The sequence below is a fragment of the Ctenopharyngodon idella genome, chromosome 14 (assembly GCF_019924925.1).
Source record: "Ctenopharyngodon idella isolate HZGC_01 chromosome 14, HZGC01, whole genome shotgun sequence".
Lineage (NCBI taxonomy): Eukaryota > Metazoa > Chordata > Actinopteri > Cypriniformes > Xenocyprididae > Ctenopharyngodon > Ctenopharyngodon idella.
Window position 1 is genome coordinate 30558311 of NC_067233.1, and position 24751 is coordinate 30583061.

General features: G+C 35.1%; 1 protein-coding gene across 1 annotated transcript; it reads right to left on the minus strand.

Annotated features, from left to right (window-relative positions):
• Nucleotides 1–91: 91 nt before the first annotated feature.
• hdac3 (histone deacetylase 3) lies at nucleotides 92–18637 on the minus strand. Its single transcript, XM_051860066.1, has 15 exons — nucleotides 18412–18637; nucleotides 14664–14746; nucleotides 14435–14577; nucleotides 13333–13414; nucleotides 11205–11261; nucleotides 11037–11092; nucleotides 10289–10422; nucleotides 8479–8559; nucleotides 7698–7771; nucleotides 7561–7625; nucleotides 7348–7437; nucleotides 4611–4669; nucleotides 3131–3210; nucleotides 2217–2374; nucleotides 92–556 (listed from the first exon to the last, which is right to left on the minus strand). Exons 1-15 carry the CDS (start codon nucleotides 18464–18466, stop codon nucleotides 487–489), a joined length of 1287 nt encoding a protein of 428 aa, XP_051716026.1. The 5' UTR covers nucleotides 18467–18637; the 3' UTR covers nucleotides 92–486.
• Nucleotides 18638–24751: the final 6114 nt, after the last annotated feature.

The window sequence follows — 24751 nt, forward strand, 5'->3', positions numbered from 1 at the left end:
CAAACAAATGGCATTGAGGAGGATCCAGCACACTTATGGACAGTTCTTCAGGTTTGACTGTGTAGATAGAAGTTTAAGAAGTTAGAAAGGCTCTTTTCCAACAGATTTATTACAGAAACATTCTATAAACAAATTATGAAAAAGCCAAGGCAAAAATATTCAGTTAATCATAACCACTTAGATATTAGACATACAATACAATGCAATCATTCATCACATGATTTCTGATCCTTTTCAAAACAAATGCAGTATCTGTAGTACACAGGACTCAGTGTGAAGTTCCCTTTTATAGCTAAACTTTGATAAAAAGGAAATACTGTTGTGACAAAAGTTCTACACAAGGGCCAAAAACACAGTTACAGTGCACATAATGAAAAACTATTCAAATTGGCTTTTGCACACTCATCACAATGCAGTCAAGTACTATAGATATGGCAAGGAATGGACACCATCGTAACTAAAGACCCATGTCAGATCCATTCTTCGTCAGATCTCCACATCACTTTCTTTATCATTATCATGGTCACCATCATAAAATTCATTTGCAGCTTCAGGCCTGTGAGGAAACAGACATAGTTGGTCAGGATATAGTCAGGATATTTAATATGCAGTCAAGCAGCTGACATTTGTTATTCTCTTCTGGAAAAATTAAAGAGACCACTGCAAAATTAGCAATTTCTTTGGATTTATTATGTATATGTATGTGTTTTTGTAAAATGGACATGTTTGTTTTATTTTATAAACTACTGACAACGTTTCTTCTAAATTTTAAGAACATTGTCATTTAGAGCATTTATTTTCAGAAAATCGATTAACGCAAAGAAAACAAGTTTATATTCATTTTTAAACAACACAATGCTATTGTTTTAACTTCAGAAGAGTTCAGAAATCAATATTTGGTGGAACAACCCTGATTTCCATTCACTGCTTTTATGCATCTTGGCATGCTCTCTACCAGTCGGTTACATTGCTGTTGGGTGACTTTATGGCACTTTATGCCCGATTCCAGCCCTACTGAAGAACCCCCAGATCATCACCAATCCTCCACCAAATTTTACAGTGGGTGTGAGACACTGTGGGTTGTAGGCCTCTCCGGGTCCCTGTCTAACCATTAGAGGACCAGGTGTTAGGCAAAGCTGAAAACTACAGGAATCAGGAAGATCTGTGTTTGTGAAGGACCCACGACTCAAGCCAAGGTTATGCTGAAAGAAATTTTGCTTCCTTCTGGAGGGACCCTGTCATGGCCAGCCCAAACTCCATACCTGAACCCTACTGAAAACCTTTGGAATGTGATCAAGAGGAAAGACTGAAGTTCACAAGCCATCAAACAAAGCCGAGCTGCGTGAATTTTTGCGTCAGTAGTGGCATAAAGTCACCCAACAGCAATGTTTTATAACAATTTTTATATATTTGAAATTTGGTAGTATATATATATATATATATATATATATATATATATATATAATATAATATAATATAATATAATATTTTATATATATATATATAATATATATATATATATATATATATATATATATATATATATATATATATATAAATATTATATTATATTATATTATATTATATATATATATATATATATATGGGGTCAATTTTATTTATTTATGTTTTTAAATTAATTTTATTATTCATTAAATTTATCAAAAGTGAAAATAAAGACTTTTACATCATAACAAAAAAATTCCAAATTTCAAGCAAGTAAATTTATTTCAAATAAATGTATATTTTCTATATGCTGTAAATTTCTATTCATCAAAGAATCCAGAAAAAAAAAAGTTTCTACAACAATTAAGCAGCACAACTGTTTTCAGCATTGATGATAATCAAAAATTATTCTTGAGCAGCAAATCACCATATTAGAATGATTTCTGAAGGATCATGTGACACTGAAGACTGGAGTAATGACAGGATAAATGCCATTACAGGATAAATTACAATTTAAAAATATATATTACATATAAAATATATTACAATAGCAAACAGTTATTTTAAATTGTAAATATTAATATTATTATTATTATTATAACATTATTAATATTAATATAATAACAATATTACTGTTTTTTTGTTTTTCAAATAAATGCAGCCTTGGTGAGCAGAAGAGACTTCTTTCAAAAACATAAAAATAAAAAATAAAAACAATGAAGACTTTAGAACATTAGTGTTACAGTCACTAGTTACAGCCTTATAATCACCTAGAGAAGTTCTCTTCTGATCCTCTCTCATCAGGATCAGCCTCATCCGGTCGCTCATAGCTCAGCAAATCAGAGGGAACGTCATGGATCTGAACACTTGGTGCATGATTCAACATCTTCAAGTTCTCAAACACAGTTTGACGAATCTGCTCCAAATACTACAAAAAGAGGTACTGGTTAATGTCCTCACTGCTGAAGACGGTATCCTGAACACCTGTGAAACATTTACTTGAAGCACCTTGAGGTTTTAAACAAATGCTCTAACCTTAATAAATACTTTTGTATATGAAATGAGAAGTGTTACATTTTGACAAACTACAATCTTAATTTAAAACATGTCCTAGAAAATATTAAATTGCCAGATTGATGTAAAACACCTACAGTTCAAAGCGTGTCACTGTCAAAATGACTATATTCCCAAACTTTATTAGTTCATCCAAAACTTAAATCAATGTATGGGAAACACTGCAATTTTATTTATGGCGGCCCGTCACAATATCAACGTTGACCGCCACAAATAGATTTCAGTGCTCCCCATTCATTAACTAGACTTGGCCCGAAAATATATTTAAACTTCTCATAATAACATAAAAGGTCTTTAATGCCACATTTTGTGCCACAGCTGGCAAACAAACTAAAATCAAAAGCGTGATAAGGCTTTGTGTCCAAATCAAATCGCAAAAGACTGTTTGTGCTGTGCAAAGAGAAGTGCGCAATGAGAATTTACATTTTTGGGTGAATTATACTTTATAAATACAGTAAGCTTGGATAAAACTAACTGTATAATCGCAAATCATCGTTTACATCACTGATACATATTGCATTTTATATCGCAATGTCTCGATATAACAATGTATTGTTACACCCCTAGTTTGTACACACAAACAAACAATATATGTAAGGAAAATGCATACTTGTCTAGAATTTTGGTTTTCTATTCTTGTGCTGACATCTGGATGAAGTGTGAAGTCTGGAGCAAAATATTCAAAGTATTCTGTGTAGAGGACAAATACAGAGATGAGAAAACATTTTAAAAACAACAACAACAACAACAGTAATATGGGGTGGTTTTAAAGCAGTGCATTGTAACCTAGATCACGGGTTCTCAAAGTGGGCTCCAAGACCAATAGCCAGGGGGTCCATGAAATAATTTGCTAAACTGTATTTTACAGATTATAGGTCACGTTTTTTTATCATCTGAAACATGCTGCGACTTATATTCCATAGTGACTTATTTAACTGTGACTGTGCAGCTGACTGTGCAGCCAAAATTATATACCATTTATCACTGTAAAGCTGCTTTGACACAATCTGCATTGTAAAAAGTGCCGTATAAATAAAGGTGACTTGACTTGACAGAGAGCATGAGACAGAAGAAGGTGTATCCAGTTTGTTCTCAAAAGCAAAATGTTTTGTTGTTATTTTGAATGTACACAAAAAATAGACCCTTTACAGTTTTCAACGTTGTCTTACTCTTATCTGTATGCTCATAAATCTGTTGTTTCCACTGCTAGAAGGAAAAAATCCAAATGATCGTGCCAGCACCTCGTGCACACACACAACATATCAGTTAGTGTTGCTAACTGAACATCACAGCCTATTCATCATCAAACTAAAAATGTAGTCAGCCAAAAATAGAAAGTTATTTGGCTCAATTTGTAGGCAGCATTGGTCAGTGTGAACACCACCTTATTGTCGCACTGGTGTTATTCAAACACATTTTTGCACATGCGAAGGATGCCGTTTTATGTGGATATTTGGACACGAATGAAGTACAAAGCATTATTGACACAATAAATATTAGTTTAGCATCCAAATACATGCAAATATGGAATCATTTGGATTTGTGCCGAATGAGAGAGGAGCCCAATGCCGGATCCAGTTTCAGTTTAAATAAATTTGTTTAGGCTGTAAAATAAATGTTGTTTGTAATGAACGCCACTATAATTTATGTTTATTCTATAGGCTACTATAAAATAAACATAAGGGGGATTAAAAAACATGTTTATAATGCTTGTAAACACATTTTATTTACTGGTATTTTACATTATTTTTGAATGTAATAAAATGTGACTATCACTTTGACATGGTGCTGCTGTATTATTAAAAAGTCCATATTTACAGATTGGAGCCATTTGCACCAACAAAACAAGCATATTGTGTTCATTACTCCCATCCACATTAACTTTGGGTTTACTCACTGTTAATTATAATTATGAGGGGGTCCTAGGAAAATTTTCCACCCTATAAGGGGTCCCTGGCCCCAAAAAGATCGAGAACCCCTGACCTAGAGGACACTAAATCAAGCAACCACTAGATAATATGTAACAGAAGAACAGAAACATGGAATAATTCTAGATGTCTTTTCCTCATGTGACACAGTTGTTGTCTTACCACTATATGGTAGTTCATCACTTATGGACTCCTCAACTAGCAAGGATGTTTCAAATGTCCTAAAAATGAAAGCTATGATGCATTAATGAAAATATCAGAAAGAGAACAGTCAAAGATAGCAAAGATATTATATACGCAGAGATTAAAGGGGTCATATTTTTGAGTTAAAAAAAGCTTTATGTACTTGAGAACACTTGTGTACAAAATCTTAGGCCACCACCAGCTTTGTTGTTTTAGCAATGTTTTACAAACAAAAAATACAGGAAATATGTACACAAAATAAAAAAAAAAAAAAAAAAAAAAAGAACAAAATGGCTTCTTTAACCAAAAATCAATATTTAGTGTGACCTCCTGGACTTCTTCCATTTTCTCAAAGAAGAAAATCTGAGAAACTTTTAAAGTTTCCCTGGCCTTCCAGTCCTTTTCCATTCCATTTAGGTTTAAGAGAGCCAGGTTCCTGCTATTGCTTAAGTGTAAGGGGAGGTCACTAAATACTAGCCATTTTCGCCTATAGAAGTCTTTTTTTGTTGTTGTTGTTGTTTTTAATACTGCATACAAATTTCCTGTATTTTCTTTTTATATTCTAATATAGAGACTGAGAAATAATGATATATGGTCATTATACCATTGCTAAAACGTCTAATAAGGTTAATTTGATAACATTAGTTAATGTATCAACTAACATGAACTAACCATGAGCAATACATTTGTTACTGTATTTGTTAATCTTTGTTAACGTTAGTTAATAAAAATACAGCAGTTCATTGCTTGTTCATGTTAGTTCACAGTTGATTTTAATGTATTAGTAAATGTTGAAATTATCTTTGACTTTAACATTAACAAAGATTAATAAATTCTGCAGAAGTGCAGTTCATTATTAGTTCATGTCAACTAATGTAGTTAACTTAAAAAAACAAAAACAAAAACAAAAAAAAAACACTGAAACCAACATTTACTGAAACATTTACTGAAACCAAAAACAGCTAATTCTGAAGTTAAAACACCAAAGTCTGAACATACACCGATCAGGCATAACATTATGACCAACTTCCTAATATTGTGTTGCCAAAACAGCCCTGACCCGTCGAGGCATGGACTCCACTAGACCCCTGAAGGTGTGCTGTGGTATCTGGCACCAAGATGTTAGCAGCAGATCCTTTAAGTCCTGTAAGTTGCGAGGTGGGGCCTCCATGGATCAGACTTGTTTGTTGAGCACATCCCACAGATGCTCGATTGGATTGAGATCTGGGGAATTTGGAGGCCAAGTCAACACCTCAAACTCATTGTTGTGATCCTCAAACCATTCCTGAACCATCTTTGCTTTGTGGCAGGGCGCATTATCCTGCTGAAAGAGGCCACAGGCACCAGAGAATACTGTTTCCATGAAAGAGTGTACATGGTCTGCAACAATGCTTAGGTAGGTGGTACGTGCCAAAGTAACATCCACATGGATGGTAGGACCCCAGGTTTCCCAGCAGAACATTGCCCAAAGCATCACAATGCCTCAGCCAGCATGTCTTCTTCCCAAAGTGCATCCTAGTGCATCCTCTGATCCAGTAGTCTAGCCATCACAATTTTGCCCTTGTCAAACTCGCTCAAATCCTTATGCCCATTTTTCTTGCTTCTAACACATCAACTTTGAGGACAAAATGTTCACTTGCTGCTTAATATATCCCACCCACTAACAGATGCCGTGATGAAGAGATAATAAGTGTTATTCACGTCACCTGTCAGTGGTCATAATGTTATGCCTGATCGGCGTATGATCTCCCTGACGATCAGAGACTTGATAGAGGTGAGATATGAACTACATGTTCTTCTGAAGAACCCCAAAGTTAGTAAAGAACAGCTGTGAATGGCACGTTTTAGTGCAGACTATTTTAACAATTAAGGATGCACCGACACTTTGGTCTCTGAAATTTTCAGCCATTGCTTCTGGCCAAAAGAGCTTAATTGAATATGAATATGTGTCAGTTTTGTTCCATTCTGAGATTTAAGTATTAGTCAGTACTGCTCTATTTAGAGATTTAAATATTGGTTGGTTTTGTTCTAAGCAAGAGTAAGTGATTATTAAAAAGTATTGATGAAAACATGACCATTGTTGGAGGTGAAAAGTCTGATGCTTGGACACAGGCCTGAGTGTTAAAAAGTAATTAAGGGATTTAGATAATTGTTGGCTTTGTTGTAAGTGAGAGTAAACAATTCTCAGAAAAGATCAATGAAGATACAATTCAGTTGTTTTAAGTGAAACATAGGTGGCTGTCAAAGAGTCTAATGAGAGTTTAACTTTTTCCAAATTTAATTTGCAGTCATTTAAACAACAAAACTGAGAAATATAGGGTATGGCTTTAATTATAATAAGTAGCATCTATATTGTGACAGTGTTCCTTACTGTGATTGAAAATTACTTATATCATGGTAAAGATTTTATTACTAAATCTTCTAAATTACTAATTTCGCCCACCTCTGTTAAACAGGAAGTTCAAAATTTTATTGGACTTGACAGCAAACCCAGAGCCTATGTGTTAGCAACAGAAGGCACTATTGCTCATTTCACATTTTAAAGATGCAGCAGCAGAAAGACTTGTGAAAATAAATGTATTTAAATGTAAGTGGTACTCAGAGAGAGAGAGAGAGAGAGAGAGAGAAAATAAAATATGACCCCTTTAAAGTTAACTTTTTTCTCTTTTGATGATTTATACTAAATAGAGATAAAATGATGAAATAATGAACGCACCAACATCTAGCAACGTTTCGCACTGTGTAGCCTCCTCCACCCAGCACAAGCAGCGGGATTTTGAAGCTCTTCACAAACTCCACACATTCTCTACAAATACAAGTGTTTTAAATAAGATTATCAAAGAGCTTTACATTCAAGGTTTCAAAATACTGTGTGTAGCTCAAGAAAAGACGTGAGAAGATGATGATGTGAGAGTATGGCGTCTCTTACCCATGGCCTCGTATGCTGAGATTGAAGCATCCTAATCGATCACATCCCAAAGAATCTGCTCCACACTGCAGATGAAACCAAGAGATGAGCGACAAATACAACACAATATTATGATTGACTGAGAGAACAGCTCTCACCTGAAGAACGATACAGGTTGGCTGATAGAAGTCCACCACTTGCTTGATAACTGGCTGAAACAGCTGTCTATAGCCTGAGAATATAAAAGCAAAAACTGTTTAAATCATTGCTGTATGTTTGCATAAAATCAATATTAGGTAGGAGGTTTTACCCACAAGTTGAGTAAACTAGTCTGTTTTTTCACAATTAGATTCAACATTCCCATTTACTATGCTATGAAGTCAAGAATGTTGGACTCTGAAATATTCTATCTTGATTTTTTGATAAAATACTTAATGTAACAGGTGGAAAAATGTTTACATTGCTCAGAGAGCGCAGGTCATGGTTATAGATTACGTTGCTACAGCTACTTACATACCCTGAAAGTTTTTGGAACCAAAAGTTGAGGTTCTCAGTTCACTCTGAACAAACTTCTCTTCACCTGCTTTCTGGAAAACCCTCTGCACATTCTCTCAACCTACTCCTTGAGGTGCATCCTGGGGTGTTTTCAAACAGCAATGAAGTAGCTCCCATGTATGCCATAAGACTGCTTTTTCTTTACTGCTTTCTTTATCTTTACTTTATTTCTTTACTTTATCTGCCCAAAACAGTAGTTTATTTCTTCACAGATTTAATGTGGTTGATTATATGATATCTTTGTTCATATACCACCCAGTAAAACAGCAGTCTATGGCTTTGCTATTACAACTACATGATCTGAGTGAAACTACGCTTTTTCAGACTTGTAAGTTTATTTGTATAACGACTCAAATATGAATATTAGACCATAAATCAACTCACTCTGGTCATCAATGCCATCTCGCAGTGGGACATTGAGGCAGTAGTAGCGGCCGCTCTCAGCCCCCACCTCATACATATCACCTTAACACATACAACAAAAACATAGTACATTATTATTATTACAGTGTTTCCACAGCAGTCTGTGTGTTTGTGAAGATTAAGCTGTTTAGTTGCTGCTTTTTAAAAAATTAATTTATTTTTCCATATGAATGTGCTATTAACATTTAAAACCAAGGCTCTGAACCGGTTTAAGAAACGAAAACAAAAACAAATGGAAACAAACTAACAGGAACAAACAAAAATGAAATCAAGTTTAATCATTCTCAACAGAAATGCTTATTACTATTAACAGGTTAATAACATTATTTTATCATTCTGTTTAATATTTTAATTTGGCAGTCAACCAATCATGAATTTAAAGAGTACAGCCTATGCAAATATGACATTGACGCATCCAACATGAGTGAAATGTCCACGCTCAGTTGTCAAGTCATCATAGGTAAGTATTTAGCTGTTGGGTCACAGGAGTTTTTCCAAGGATATGTCACCAACTGTAAAAGCATTACATTTAAGTGAAATAATTAAGTTAGTATTGTGGCTTTACGTATGGTCAGACTTGATCAGACGGATATGGACACACTTGCATGTGTCATCATATTATTAACATTTTACCAAAATCAAGCTCAATGTAGTTAAAACGTTTTTCACCAGCGAATGTCTGAGGTTTGTGTTTTGTCAGTTATTAGAATGGCCGCATCTGAGACAGTAAGTGCATCGCATTAAGCCGCGGTCACACTAGACTTTGAGCATGCAAAATTTCTTCGGACACTGCAACGGTCGTGATATGACGTCATGCTCTGCAGCGTCTTTTTTACAAACATGAATTCAACATATAACAAATAGTAATACATTCAAAATGTAAAAATATACAATCTACTCAACTTTACTGCAAAAATATTGTTTTTTTTTAAATCAGCCAAGAGGTCACGCTGTGACGTACAGCATCAATCTTCTACTGGTCACACATCTTCACATGATGCAAATTTGCATGTCAAACTTGAACTTTGGAATGCAGCGAAATGCGAAACTTTTCACATGAGCTTGCCTTTGCGGTCTGTTGCATTCGCATCCATATGAATGGAAGTCAATGGAATGAAAAATGTTTAGTGTGACCGCCCCTTTACAATCAACTTACAGGTTACAAAGTTTATTGTAGCTATGTGGGCACTTAGTTTTACCTGTCATTTAACACATTTGGTCATAATCTTGTGTTATAAACGATGAAGTGTTATGCACAAGCTGTATTGCCTATGACTAGACAGAAAATACCATACTAAGATACTATTCCCCGCTCCTCAAATACACAAAATATTAGCCTTTACAAACACTGTTTTTTGAGTGAAGAAAACACTATATTTATTCAAAGAACCAGTTCTTTTTTTATCCTTTGCACTGCAAACAAACAGAGATGGTCCAAAATGCGTGCAGCACTTCATTCACGATTGAGGCGGGTGCAGCTACCGTATGAGGTTTTGCCGACAGTTTGAGTTACAAGGTTTATTCAAGCTCTTGTATAACGTATAGGCACACTAAATAAAAAAAATTAATTAAAATAACGTTATTAACTGGTATTTTTTCTAATCAAACCATTTTTGGAACGGTAATGGTTACAAGAAGGAACACATGAACAGATCTGTTAAAATACTGATTCTGCTCAGAGTGACCCTATTTCCCTTTTTTTAAGCCCTGGCTAAAACAATGTGGATGACACTGTATAGATGACATATATCAGAAAGTAAGAACATCATACCAGTTCCTGGGAAAAAGTAGTTCCCATATTTGTGGAAGGATACAGTCATGACCCTGTCTGTGAGATAAAATGCTTCCTGTACACCATCACCATGATGAATATCAATGTCAATGTACAGTACACGTGGATGATACCTATCAGAGACAGAAACAGTAAAGATATGTATAGATAAGTTGTAACCCTCATGTCCATTCCATACTCCATCTAAACTGTTTCAAAAAGCATTTTGCTAATTCTATCATGGATGCAGCTTTTACAAGGTCATATTAAAAGTGTGTCATTTCTACACCTCTAGCATCACCAAAAACAATTGGAAACAATCGACTGTGGTCAAACAAACAGGTACTGCCGCCCCAAACTCATGCCATTAGTTGAGCCAATGTTGTTATGTCTGCCCTATTTACTACAAAACAAACAGGTTGCAGTTTCATTTGATACTCCGAGTAGTGCAGAAATGACTTCATTTTTAATTGATAAACTACAGAGGATATCTGTACTTTTATTAATTTATTTGCCACACCTGCAAGACTATTTAAGGTTAATTACAAAAAATCTAAAGAGTGATTAAAAGATTGACTTATACATTCATAAATATGTCTATGTCTCAGAATCATTTTGAATGCTGCATTTTAGAATAAGCATTAATCACAGGTGTAAGTGAACAGCAAAAACTATCAAATTAAACGCAAAATATCAGGAATGTCTACTTATTTAGAGTGATGTCACTTCCTCTCCATTTCTCACTTACTTCAGGAGTTCGAGAATACTGATGACAATGTCATTCACGTAGCAAAACCCAGACGCCTGAAAATAGAAAACAAAATCATGTAGATGTGCTAGCTAAAATGCAGGTAATTGTATGTTTTTTTTTCCCTTCACCTTTGTATTAATTTTTGAAAAGAAATTATATGCTTACCTCAAACTTTTTTGCATGATGTAAACCTCCAGCCCAGTTAATAGCAATGTCACATATCTATGCAATGAACAAATGAATTAGTCTTCATCAAAAACAATGCAGGAATTCAAAGAGTTCAAGATCTGTATTACGTTTCAAGTTTTCTTCTTTTTATTTTTGAGTTAAAGACCTTTAAAGGCCTGCACAAATAAAATTAATACCATATAAGCAGGGTAGAGCAATGTCTATGTTAACATACTAAACCATAAAATGACTGTAAAATCAAACAACTTTACAGTTCAAATACAGATTGACAAACACAAAGTTTCATCAAATGAAAAACCTCACATTTTGGCCTTTTTTTTTAGGAAAAGGAATGAGTCAAAATTTAAATGATTATTTATACAAATTATATATATATATATATATATATGAGCCATTACATTATGACCACCTGTCTAATAATGTAGGATCTCCTTTAGCCCACAAAACAGTGGTGGTGAAGTAGCATGAACCCGCTTTTCCAAGTCGAACCACAAATGTTTGATTGGGTTCATGTCAGGCCAAGGCATTAACAGAAATTGACCACCATGTTCCTCGAAACACTCCTTGACGATTCTGCCAGTGTGGCATGGCGCATTATCCTGTTGGTAATGGCAATCACCGGCAGAGAACACAGTTTCCATGAACGGGTGCACTTGGTCCGCAACCATGTTTAGATACCTGACAGCTGTCAGGGATTGTGCTGTTGGGATAATGGGGCCTAAAGTGTCCCAAGAAAACTGCTGCTGGCCTGTGTCCGTCCAACAGTGCATCCAGGTGCCATGGCCTCTGTTGGTAATGGGCGTATCTACGCTTGCCCTTCAATGTGATGCACCAGGAATCTTGATTCATCAGACCAGGCCACTTTCTTCAAATCATTGTGCGATTAGCATGGAGACCCAGTTGGGTCATTGGCTACGCAGGCCCATACGCAGAAGTCTTCAATGAGCTGTGTGCTGTGACACATTGCCCTGGTCACCACTGTTGTAGCTGCTGGCGATTTGTCACACTGTGGCCTAGCGGTCGCTGTGAACAATGCGGTTATGGGGCGCCGTGCCATCCCAATTTTTCCTTTATCAAACTTCGATAACTCGGCAGCTTTTTTCATTCTCACACCGAACACTCTACTGACCGAAAGCCGGTCCTCGGGTGGTATATATAGTATACTACTCTGTGAACTGCACCTGTGGCACCGTTTTCCAGGCACGCTCATTGATCTAGGCTTGGGGTGGTCATAATGTAATGGCTCATCTGTGTATATACACCTTATTATTCTAATTGTTTAGATTTCTTTAGAATGCAGCTTTGTCATCGTGTATGCTGCGTAAAATTATGGGTCGATTTTCACATTAGCAAATTCATTCCCTGCCAGTAGATGGCGCCTATGAAAAGGCAGAAATATAGCTGTTACCTCAGTAACCCATGAACACAAAGCAGTGCTGTGCTTTTAACCAGCACTTTATAGGCATTAGACGACAACAGCATTTGAAACGTGCAGCATTCACATTTAATTAAATCATCACCTGTTTTGAAGTTAATAATTAATCATATTAAGCCATATTGTGATTCCTGTTTTCCCATCCCCAAAATTTAAGAACTTGTGAAATGATAATTAAGACTTTTCTTATACTATGTAAGATATTTAAGACTATCAATGGCCTTAAATTTGATAAAACTGATTTTAAAGACTTTTTAAGAACCCACAGGGACCCTGGAACATCACGTTTTATTTTCAGTAAGCAGAAATCAATTTTCAAGTTCGAAATTTTTTAAATTTATAATTTTCTTTCAGACAAATTGTTAGCATCAGTTGTTTTAAGGATGTGAATATGAAACCTGTGGCAAAGCCATGCAACAGTACAGAACAATGTAAAAACAAGTAGTTTATGGCACTACACAAAGAATGAGATGTACAGTGCTCAGGCAGTTAGTTAAGACCCTTCACCTTTAAAACATTGCTGAGTTGACCAATCCTACTTCAGCAAAGCAACTGTTGCTGTTTATAGAATTTAACGATTTTTATGCCAGGTAAAAAAAAAAAAAGAAGAAAAAAAAAGGTTTTCCAATGTACAATGCACGTGTAAAGAGAACATTTCCACAATCTGACCTTGTGGTTTAACTGAGTTGCTCCTTGCAAAGAGGCACCTGTGTATCTCGAACAAAACTCAAACAGACCTGGAAAGACAGGACTAAAAACAAAATAGGACAAATTATTAGAAAAGTCTTAAATTACACATTTAAAAGCAGAACAATATATTAGGGCTGGGACAATAAATCGATGCATCGTGATTCTCCAAATGATTCTGGATCGATTTTGAGATTTTCAGTATGCACTGCAATTCTCTCTCCAATCGATTCTGAGCTTAGCTTTTAACAACTGCGTGCTTCAGAAACAGCCGTACTCTGCTTGCTTGCTTCCGATTCCTTACAAACACCACTTGAATATTCCATAAAATAATCTTTCATAAAATTCAAAAAGATTGAAGCGAATTACAAGGGCGTTCGCAGTGGGCTGAGTTTACATTAATTTCACGTCATAAAAGCATTCTGAGGTACAAGTACATTTAATGACTTAAGTGGATTCACACGCGTTCTTCTTCATAAGCATTTCAGCGTGCGGTTAAAAACTAGCCTATAGCTCCATCTGCTGTTAAAAACTAAGTTCAGAATCGATTGGAGAGAATCGCGATGCATACTGAAAACCTCAGAATCAGGCCCATGAATTGCGATGCATCGATTTATTGTCCCAGCCCTGCTATATATAATACCAAGCAGATTTGCTACTTAGGGTGCATTCACACTGGCTGTTTAGTTCGAAATGGTGCACGGTTCACATGAAAAATTTCAAATGTGAAAGCTGTTAATAAAAATTAATAAAAAACACATGTGTTCTGTACTTATCATATGCCGTGCATGTTTGTGATGACGTAAGATGAACGCAAATGTACCAGGGTTCGATAGAATCAAGTTGAGTGTGAAACCAGACCAATGCTGCGGGGAGCACTGGGAACAATCCCGATCAGACTCGGACCACAGCAAACGTGCCCAGTGTGAAAGCCCCCTTCCTTACTCTCACATTCATTAAAACACATTTGGTTTGTAACCTAAAACTTAACGTAAAATCTTAAGCCAATATTTTAATCAAGACTTCGACAACAAGAATGATTTAAAACAATAATATATTATATATATATATAAAGAAAACTTACCAGTCGTCTCCTACGTTGAAGGCGTTGAGACTCTTGGTAAAGCCCTGCATGTTGTTTGGACTGACCTTCTGCAGGAAGTCGATGTAATCTTCCGAGTGGAACCTGCACATGTCATGCTGGGATGCCTTGTATGGTTTGAAAACCTGTACAGAGAACTTTGCTTATGAGCATCTGATGTTGTCAGAGAAATGTGATTGGACTAAAGAAGTGCTGAACAGACTGATCATACCATCATCTTCTTGTATAGTCCATAATGCAGTACAAGACTGTGTGTGAGAGACAGTCGGTGAGGTTTCATTGGGTGTCCTGCTCCTGGAGTGTAAAAAAAAAAAAAAATAAATAAAAAAATACAGAGGTGAGAATAATAATAATAATAATAATAATAATAATAAAAGTCCTTTCTGTAGTTCACCTTATGTTCTGCCCCTAAATATCACATTCATATCTAATGATGTTGCCTAGCTGGGGTTGTCTATTATGATTTCTCTTTACACTTGTCTTTTTGGTGTATCTTACAAAAAAAAAAAAAAAAAAGAAACTGTTGATGTTGTATTGCAAAACACTTGTGCTGCTATTGAGGTGGGGTACAGGTAAAGTGAGGACAGGTTTGGTGTTATGGGTAAGTTTAAAGTGTTAGTTCACCCAAAAATTAATGTTCTGTCATTAATTACTCGCCCTCATGTTGTTCCAAACCCCTAAGACTTGTGTTTATCTTCGGAACACAAATGAAGATATTTTTAATGAAATCTGAGGGCTTTTATGTTCCTCCACTGACAGCTACACAACTACCACTTTGACACTTCAAAAAATTCATAAAACATTGTAAACTTTTCTGAAGAGACTCAATCGCCTTATATGAAGAACAGATTAATTTAGGCATTTATACATATATAAACATTGATCAGCGAACATAAACAGAAGCTCAACCGAACATGCTTGAGGTGCGAGAATAAACCTCTTGGGGAAGCTCAAACGTGCTGCATAACACGAGAATGAACCTCATTGCTTCTTCAAAAAGTTCATAAAGAGATCGTAAAACTAATCCATATGTATTTTCAAAGTGGTTCAAACTGGTAGTCGCGTAGCTGTCTATGGAGGGACAGAAAGCTCTCAGATTTCATAAAAATATCTTTATTTGTGTTCCGAAGATGAACAAGGTCTTACGGGTTTAGAACGACATGAGGGTGAGTAATTAATGACAGAATTTTCATTTTTGGGTGAACTAACCCTTCAAGGTTGGGTTAATGGGTAAGGGAAGGTAAACAGTGTAACTTGGTCAAAGACGAGACATCCCCATTTTTGTGTCTGCATCATATTGAATTTACAAAAGTGATTTTTATATACATAGAAAACCTAATACATGTTTCAAAAATCTTTTGTTAAAATAAAATTTCAAAATATGGGTGAAATAACTGGTCCAAACTGCAAAATTGTCATTCGATGTAATGGTCCACACTTTGATTTTACCATTACATTTTTAAATAAACATAAAATACCAAGTTAAAAAATTATATATTTGTTTTCTTGGCATGCTCAAATATGACAAATGGGTAAAACCTAGTGGTTTGAAGGATATAAGCAAAGTAGAAAGATTTAAAACTACAATTAATTATTATTTGCGGGTTGCAGCGTGATCCTTTACATAAGTATATATTAATATGTCATCAAATAATTGTTTTTCTAAATATGCCTGAAAAGATTTTTGTACATAAACTATTGTTACACTTGATGACATTTTGGTGGGTGTATTCTGTAAGTTGTGGTAAAAATGTATGATCGACATTATTTTTCTCAGAAAAAAATAAAATGTAAACAGGACACATTCTAATATACAGAAAAAAAAGATCAAATTTAAAGTGGTATTACAGGTTTTTTTTTTTTTTTTTTTTGCTTTGGTGCAATTTTCACAAGCAAGTGTTATTTTTCAAAAATTCTTTGTACTAATATCACAACAGATCATCAAAAGTGCAGTTGTCTCAAACATTTCAGCATGTTTTCAATTGTGTTATACAATATACAAAATCACAAAGTACCCTTTTCATTACACAAAATAAGTGTTTCATCTATATAAATGTTTAATTCACAGTAACTGCCTTTCGTAATGCTATTACTATCAAACTTTTCATTTGCATCTCTTTTCGTTCAGTTAAATACATTTTTCTATTATTTAATCCAACTGATCTTAATAGTTAATCAATGAATCATTTAGTACACCTATAGATTTCTATAGATAAAGGTTCTATAGATATAGTTTCTACTTTGCAATTTCCAATACGGATAAAAAAAAAACCCAATGTAATAATCTTTTTACATTATAAGTGAATGATCTTGATATGATAACAACTATGTTAAAAGCGTGTGCGTGACATTAGCAGAGATTTGCAATTTGTGAACACAGAGCAGGACAGAGTACAAGGGAGAGGAAACAGTCAATGACTGTATAACATCAGATTGATCAGAGACACATCAGAAGAAGGGAGACCAATGACATAAAACACAGCATTTTTCATTACAGTACATATGAGACATATGAGTACCATGTGATTCTTAGCATAGTAGACACTGCCACATTACTGTAACTCACCCTTATAAAGGTCATATGGCACAGTGAGAACATTTACTATATTGCTAGCACACTCTGTTCTAGCATAAAACCTTATGGCCTTGTCATACTTCATCACACCTTTTGATAACACACTGAATAGATGCTATTACAAACATTATGGATTTTATGTTGCGTAAGTTAGGTAAGTGTATTTTCTAATGTGGCATCTGTAGCCTGTGTTACTGTAATTATTTCAGCAACAAGGGTGATTTGAAACATATATTGCATTATTTACTAATAAATGAACTGATTGTTAAAAGCACTTAATTGAAAGAAGATCATACTGTTGTGTTTCAGTGATTAAACCAAATGTTCTCATTACAATAATCTTGTGTTTGAAACAATGCTTATGTGGACTGAAAATGTGTATAACTAATGAAAGCATGGGATCAGATTTTTAAAGAATGACTAACTGTGTTGCAAGTGTGATCAGTTGGATTTTTCTACTAAGAGTTTTAAAATGTACCTTTTACTTGTGAAAATAGTACCAAAGCGAATAAAAAAAACAATAAAAAAACACTAAGCTTTTATTTTTTAATGCTTGAAAACCAATTTTCACCCAATTATAGATGTAATTACAGAAATTAATTACAGCTGTAATTACATGCAGGCATTTTTAAATATAAGTACAATGTAAAAACATGTATGTACACAATTAGTGCATTGTATCAAATGACTCATTTAAATGTTAGTACATAGAAGTTAAAGACACCTAATATAAAGTTTGACCGGATTTGATTAACTGTTGTTAAATGTGATAAAGATCACACAGTTATTGATTCTTACATGGGGTGCCTCTTTATAGGCCTAAACAATATATTACATGTCCTACAAGACACTAAAGGTTTAAAACATGACACAGGTCAATAATATTAGTCATCTTAACACTGAAGTATTAGATGTATCACATATAATCTTTCTTATTTTATGTGAAAAAATGCATTTCAACTTAATAACTTTTTTCTAAAAGCCCATAACTATATTTATCAGTGACTGTGAATACAGACATACAGTTATTTTTCAGATCAAGCTCAGGATGCTCTTTTGAATATTCTCAAATCATGATGATTTGAACATGATCACCAGGTTATGTTCATGTCAGCTTTAGTGTTGCAACGCAACACTGACATATCTATGTTAATGAATATTATATTATATTAAATTAAATTAGATGAAATGCACAATAAAAGCTTTTTTTTATTCTTAGACTTTTGGTTCATACTGTATAGAACAGCCTGATGCTTAGGCATAACAGTTACCAATTTAAGATCAAATCTATCAAACGCCTCTCACTTATAAAAGTAAACAGTGAGCATTTGCAAGTGTGATCATTGATTAGCGACATCTGCTAACAGACACAAATTAATCTTACCATAGTGAAAATTCCCCACGTCTGGGTCGTAGAAATACGCCGTTCGGTTCGACATTTCGTCGCAGAGTCTGAATAAAAAGGGTGGTTTCTGTCACAATGAAAGAAAAAGTTGTTTTTATTATTTATTTATTTACTTTCTGCAGCTCACTGTCGCCATCTTCTTTACAGAACCGGAAGGACTCACTTAGTCTTCTTCGTGGTTCCTGCTGCTATGAGGAGATTATGGAGCAAAGCGCCACCTGACAACTAGTAGAGCAAATACACATTTCAATTCGTTATAATAGCAACATAACATTTTTTTTTTTTAACTTTGATTCTTCTTCTTCTTCTTCTTCTTATTATTATTATTATTATTATTATTATTATTATCATTGTTATGTTTATTAAAATATTTTCACGTTATTTTGATTGTATTAAATTTTTCATTTAATTGATTTAAGGTATAGGTCTGCAAGATTTGGCCCAAAAATATATATTGTGATTATTTTTTATCAACCACCATATATGGTGGATGCTATTTGATAACATTTAATCTGAAAATGTCTCTTATTGCTGGTGTTGAGACTTCCGAGCAAAAAGAAAAAAAGAGGCCACACTCAGACGCCAATGGAAATACTTGCTTTTTAAGGATTTTCACACTTCTGTTCAATCTTTACAAGAACCAAATAAAACCTCTTTCAGTGATCAACTTGAACAGTGATCAAACTGAATATAATTTGAATACATTTGGATGTGGGGATTTTCTGCCATTCTCAGCTGATCCTCTCAGTCTTTGTCAGGTTGGATGGGGACCACACTCAAAAAAATGATACTTTAAACTAACTCAAGTCAATTATGGACAGTGGTTCCACACAACCAACTTAGTTTTTATAAACATTAAAGGTTTATTTTTAATCTATGCAATATCCTTGTGCTGTGACAACACAACTGACTAAGGAAGAATCTATGTAAAATAGTTATGTCCAACCAACTCAATTCAATCATGGACAGTGGTTCCACATGATTGAAACAAGTAAAACCCAATAGAATCAACCATGTTAAACAAACTAGAATCCATTGTGTTCATTTTACTTGAATGAATGGTTTTAGTTTTCATATTAATTGAATTATACAAATAATCCTACAATTAATGCTTCTTGTTTAGTCTTGTGATTTACATAACTTTTGTGATGTTCTGTGTTGGCAGTCTAGAAGTAAAACTGGTTTCATCCAGGGCAGCATTTCCCAAAAGCACCACAAGCGTAAGTTGACCATAGCAATGGAGCTACATTCAACTTAGGGTCATGATACTTTTGGAAAACGCAACCCAGAGTACAACCACAGTGAATACTCTGTTATTAAAGTAATTTGAATTTTTGTTAGCAGGTCCCCAGCCCAAGCACAAGCTCAACACTTCACTACAATGGTAACCCCAAAACTATTAACATAACAGAAACTTTTAAATACCAACATAATAGTAAGTAAACATTAAAAAGTCGCTCCATTTTCTCATCTTGCTAAAAACTGCTTAAAATAACACTTTATTTCAACATTTACTCTCCCAGATCAGCCCCTTTGCAAAGCTGGGAAGTGAAAGTCCTGTTTGATTGAGTCCTGGTTGAATTTACTTGATTGAAACATGTTATTTTAATATGAAAGCATCGAGTTAAGTCAAAAAGTAATTGTTTCAAGTCAATTTAACATGAAGCAATTAAATTTGAACCAGAAACCTGATACAATGGTGTTGAATCAAAATAAGTTGTTTAAATAAAGTGAACAGCATCAAAAAATCATTTTTATGAGTGCATCAGTGGACAGACATTTTCAGGTTTCTTCTTGGCTGTGTGCTCAGGATCATTGTCCTGTTGTAAGGTGAACCTTTAGGCCAGTCTGAGATCCTGAGCATTCTGGACCAGATTTTACCCTGATGAGTCCCCCAGTCCCTGCTTCTGAAAAACACCTTCACAGCATGATCCCAGCCAGGGCCGGAGTTAGGGTGTCCAGGGCCTCAGTGCAGGTTTTTGCTGTGGGCCACCCTCGATTGAAATCGTCACTACATTTCTCTGCTCTAGGGATGGCCCTGATCCCAGCTGCCAAAAATAGGTTCTAAAAACAGTTTGTTAACATTCCCATTAAGTTACGAAAACATTATTTCTGAGTGTTCTCTGAATGTTCAAAACATCCAATTTTTTAAATGTCAAACTGCATCCACAGACGGCAACAGATATTTTGTCAGGTTTTGTTGAAGTACTGCTGTCAGCATCTGTAGGCATTGGTTGGCTCTTTTTTTTCTCTGATTGAACATGTTAAATCAACATTTGTCAGGTCGTGGAATGTCTGAGAAGTGACATACTGTAATCTGGTGATTGTCGACATTGGTCGGCATCTGACGATGCAGTGTGAATTGGCCTATAATAACATTTTTTTTAGTGTGACTGCTAATCTTTAAAAAACTTTCTTTAGCCCCTTGAAGTTAGTGCATGGAGATATACATAACAAGAAAAAAAGTCATAACAAGAAAAAAAAAACATAGGTTATTAATCACAATCCCTGGTTTACTTTCCAAAGAAGAATACAAAATGAAACATCCAAAATGGCAAAATACAAGTGTGAGCATTTAAAGAAATTTTAAATGCGATTAATTAACTTTATGAGCGATTAAAGAAACTGTTGCTCTCCACCCTATTCCTGCCAAACAATTCTAGTTGGCTATTAAGACTTACACTTTCGCGCCATAGTGATGCGTCAAGGAGGAGGAGCATTCATATGAACAGGTTAGTCCAAGTATTAAACAATAATCATAAAATTTTTTTAAATCATAATGTTTTGAAATAAATCAATAAATCAAGATTAATCTCTTTGGCTAGTTATTTGGCTAGTGCACAAGAATCTAAATATGGCTCCTACATCCTGGCCCCTAATTGTAAATGTTATGTGAACATTAAGAAAATATTCCATTTTATCACTTTGCAAACATTATGGGAATGTTATTTATGAATATTCTCTGAACATTCTGAACAAGTAGACGAAAGTCCAACTAAAACATCTCCAAAAAAAGTTCCATGAACAATGTATAATGTTTTTATGCTAACGTTTTGAGAACAATACTAATGACCAGATAACTTTGTTCATTCTAAACTTTGAGAAAACCATGCCAGAAAGTTCTGAGAACGTTCCCTGCTCCACCACATGCTTCACCGTCAGGATGGTATTGTGCAGGTGATGAGCAGTGCCTGTTCCCCCAGAAATGATGTTGGAACTGAGGTTCATTAGGTTCATCCTTTAGGTGCTTTTTCTTCAGATTTACAGCAGGTGTTTATGTGTCTTCACTGAGGAGACGGAAATCCAGCATTGCTGGTCACCAGCATAAGGTATGTTTCGCAAGCTGGGCCCAGCATGGGATGCTGGTGTGCTGGTGGACCAGCATAAGGTATGTTTTGTGTGCTGGTGGACCAGCATAAGGCATGTTTTGCATGTTAGGACCAGCTTGGTATGCTGGTGGACCAGTATATGTTGTCTTTTCTTAGTTTCTTAGTGTGTGTTCGTAGTTAAAGGGTGGGTATAATGCTATTTCATGTATTCTGACTTATTTACACTGTTGGATTCTCATGCTAAATGTGGCCAAAGTTTCAAAACACGAGTTGGACGTATGACAGAGATTTTCTGTGCCAAAAATACTCTTCCAAATTCCCATAAACATCGGACTCTTTTTTTCGAGTATGTGCCTGTGTGACGTCATTATGGTCGGAACTCCTTGTGAGAGCACTTATCCCAGAAGGCGCACGCACACACGTCGACCAGAGCGAGAGAGCAAGAGCACGCCCATCAATGTGCATTCAGCTTTACTGAAGTCGTCGGCAGCGCTGCACAGGCCACAGGACTTCATGAAGTCACCAAAGAAGTGTGTTTTTGGTTGTCAGGGCAAGACAACCCTGTTCAGCTTCCCAAAGAACCCAGCGTTAAGGGAACAGTGGATGGAGTTTGTTTTTCCGGGGTGCAAGTGTCTTTGTTTGTTCCCTGCATTTCGGCGATGATTGTTTTTATAAACAAGGCCCAGTTCGACACCGGTTTTGCAGATCATCTAAAGCTGAAAGATGGAGCAGGTCCCAGCGATAAAGGTTTGCGTCATGAGTTGGAACCGCAGGCGGTGAGTAAAACTGCTTCAAATCAATGTCTGCGTGTTGTTGGCTATCGGCGCGTAAGTGCACATAAAGTGCAGTAAAACATGAACGTATTGTTAATTTATCAAGGGATCGTGCAATGTATGGTGTGTGTTTGAAAACATTTGTTTAGCTGACCACTATAGGTGTCTGTTTGTTTATTGTAGACCACTCAATACAACAATACACAAAGAGTGGGAAAATATGCTAAAATAAATGAATTATTTCATAGTAAACCTAAGGGCTGTTCACACAGAACACGCTTCTCCATTCCAATGCGCTACTTTTCCATTGGTTTTCTAAGTAAACACGTACTAGTCTAACGTGCAAAACCATCCCGCTTGCATCCTTTTGCAGTGTCTCGCGCATGACATGGCTTTCTAAAAACGCTCCGCCCACACAACCAATGTTAAGGTTTGCATCTGTTTCCTGAGAGTTTCCTGTGGATATTTGGATTAAAGAGTATTTTGTTTGAATCTTCGTCTTTGTGTGCTTCCTGTTAGTGGCACCCATGACAACATTACTGACAACATGGCAGATGTAATAAATATAAGATGTAAAAGTACAAATTTCATACACTCAATTTATAGAACTTAATTTTTTAACAGTCGCAAAGCAAGATTTAAACCAAATTTAATTGGACTAAGATTTTTGGACTGCCTTAATGAGTGAGTTGAGTCATTCATTCAAGTGATTGGTTCCAACAGCTGATTCATATAATATTGAAAATACTGTGAATATTGACAATGTTGTGTCTAAGGGGCCGTTTACAGGACACTGTTTTCAACTAAAACCAGAAAACGTTTCATGTGTTCAGTTCATTTACATGACAACAGCATTTTGGGGGCCTGAAAACGCAAACTTTTTAAAATGGGCTTCAAATTGTATCTTTTTGAAAATGATACTGCTCTTGTCTCTATGTAAACTACAAAAAAGTGAATTTGTGAAGTCAGTGACATCATGCGCATGCATAGCCGATTACATGTTCAGTCTACAGGTGCGAAGTGCCTTTGTTTACAAAGTGACATTGCCAACTACTGGCCTGGCAGCAGAATACAGCATTTTTAGTTGTTTTCAGGCATCCGTGTGAATGGGGATTGTTTTTACTTTGTTGTCATCTGTACGTGAGAAAACACAAAGGAAAAACCTTTTTTGTATTTAGTACCTTGTTGTCGTGTAAACGTTCCCTAAAATGTAAATGTAACACAATATAAACGTCTTGTTTATTAAACTGTTTACAGAAATGCAGAAAGTGTTCGGCTCTAACCTTAACCAAACACGTCCAAACAAGTGTAGTGCCTGAGACAGATCAGACACACAATTATTTGTTAAATGAGTCGAGAAACTAATTGCAGACTTCTTTATTAAACAAAAATGGAGATGGAATATATTCAGGAAAACAGGATAATTCATAGGAAGACACACAATATTTAAAGCAGAGAAAAAACCTACTCCAAGCAGTTTATGTTCTGGGTAAGAGATCGCAAACCAAAATTGGACCAATCAGCTGTGAGCAAAGTGACATGTTTGATGCAATAAAGCCACTTCCCCACAGCATGTGATTGGCTGTTTGCTGCTGATGTCACACTTTCATGTGGAAGAGCTCCATGAAATTGGGATTAAGAACTGATTGTTTAAAAAAAAACGCAATAAAAAATTTGTGCTATTTTCCAAAAACATAATAAAATAACACCTAGAGGAAAATTCTTTTGAAACTCTATTATTGATAATATTAATTGCAAGACTGCTTGGTTAATCCCCTTTAAATATTGTATTAATGATATAACTAAAGAAATACATTTTAAAATTTTGCATACCATCTACCCTGTTAAATCATTCATTTCAAGATACTCTGATATTGATGATTTATGCTCCTTCTGTAAAAGTGAGAAATCGTTGTTGACTCGTTTGTTTTTTGATTGTAAAATTACCCAAAGTATTTGAAGGGAATTGGCAGAATTTATATTTAATTTAGTAAAGGTACTGTTTTTCATTAAAGGATATTATTGTGTATAATGAAAACAATGTTAACAAAGGTCTTGAATACGTTGTTAATTTATTTATATTGCTGGCAAAATTTTACATACATAAAGAAAAATGTTTAAATTTATCACCAATGTTTAAGGTGTTTATAGTGGAATTTGATTGTTTTATGTCTTCTCTGAAATTGTTAAAAAACAAAAAGTCATTAACATGTTTAA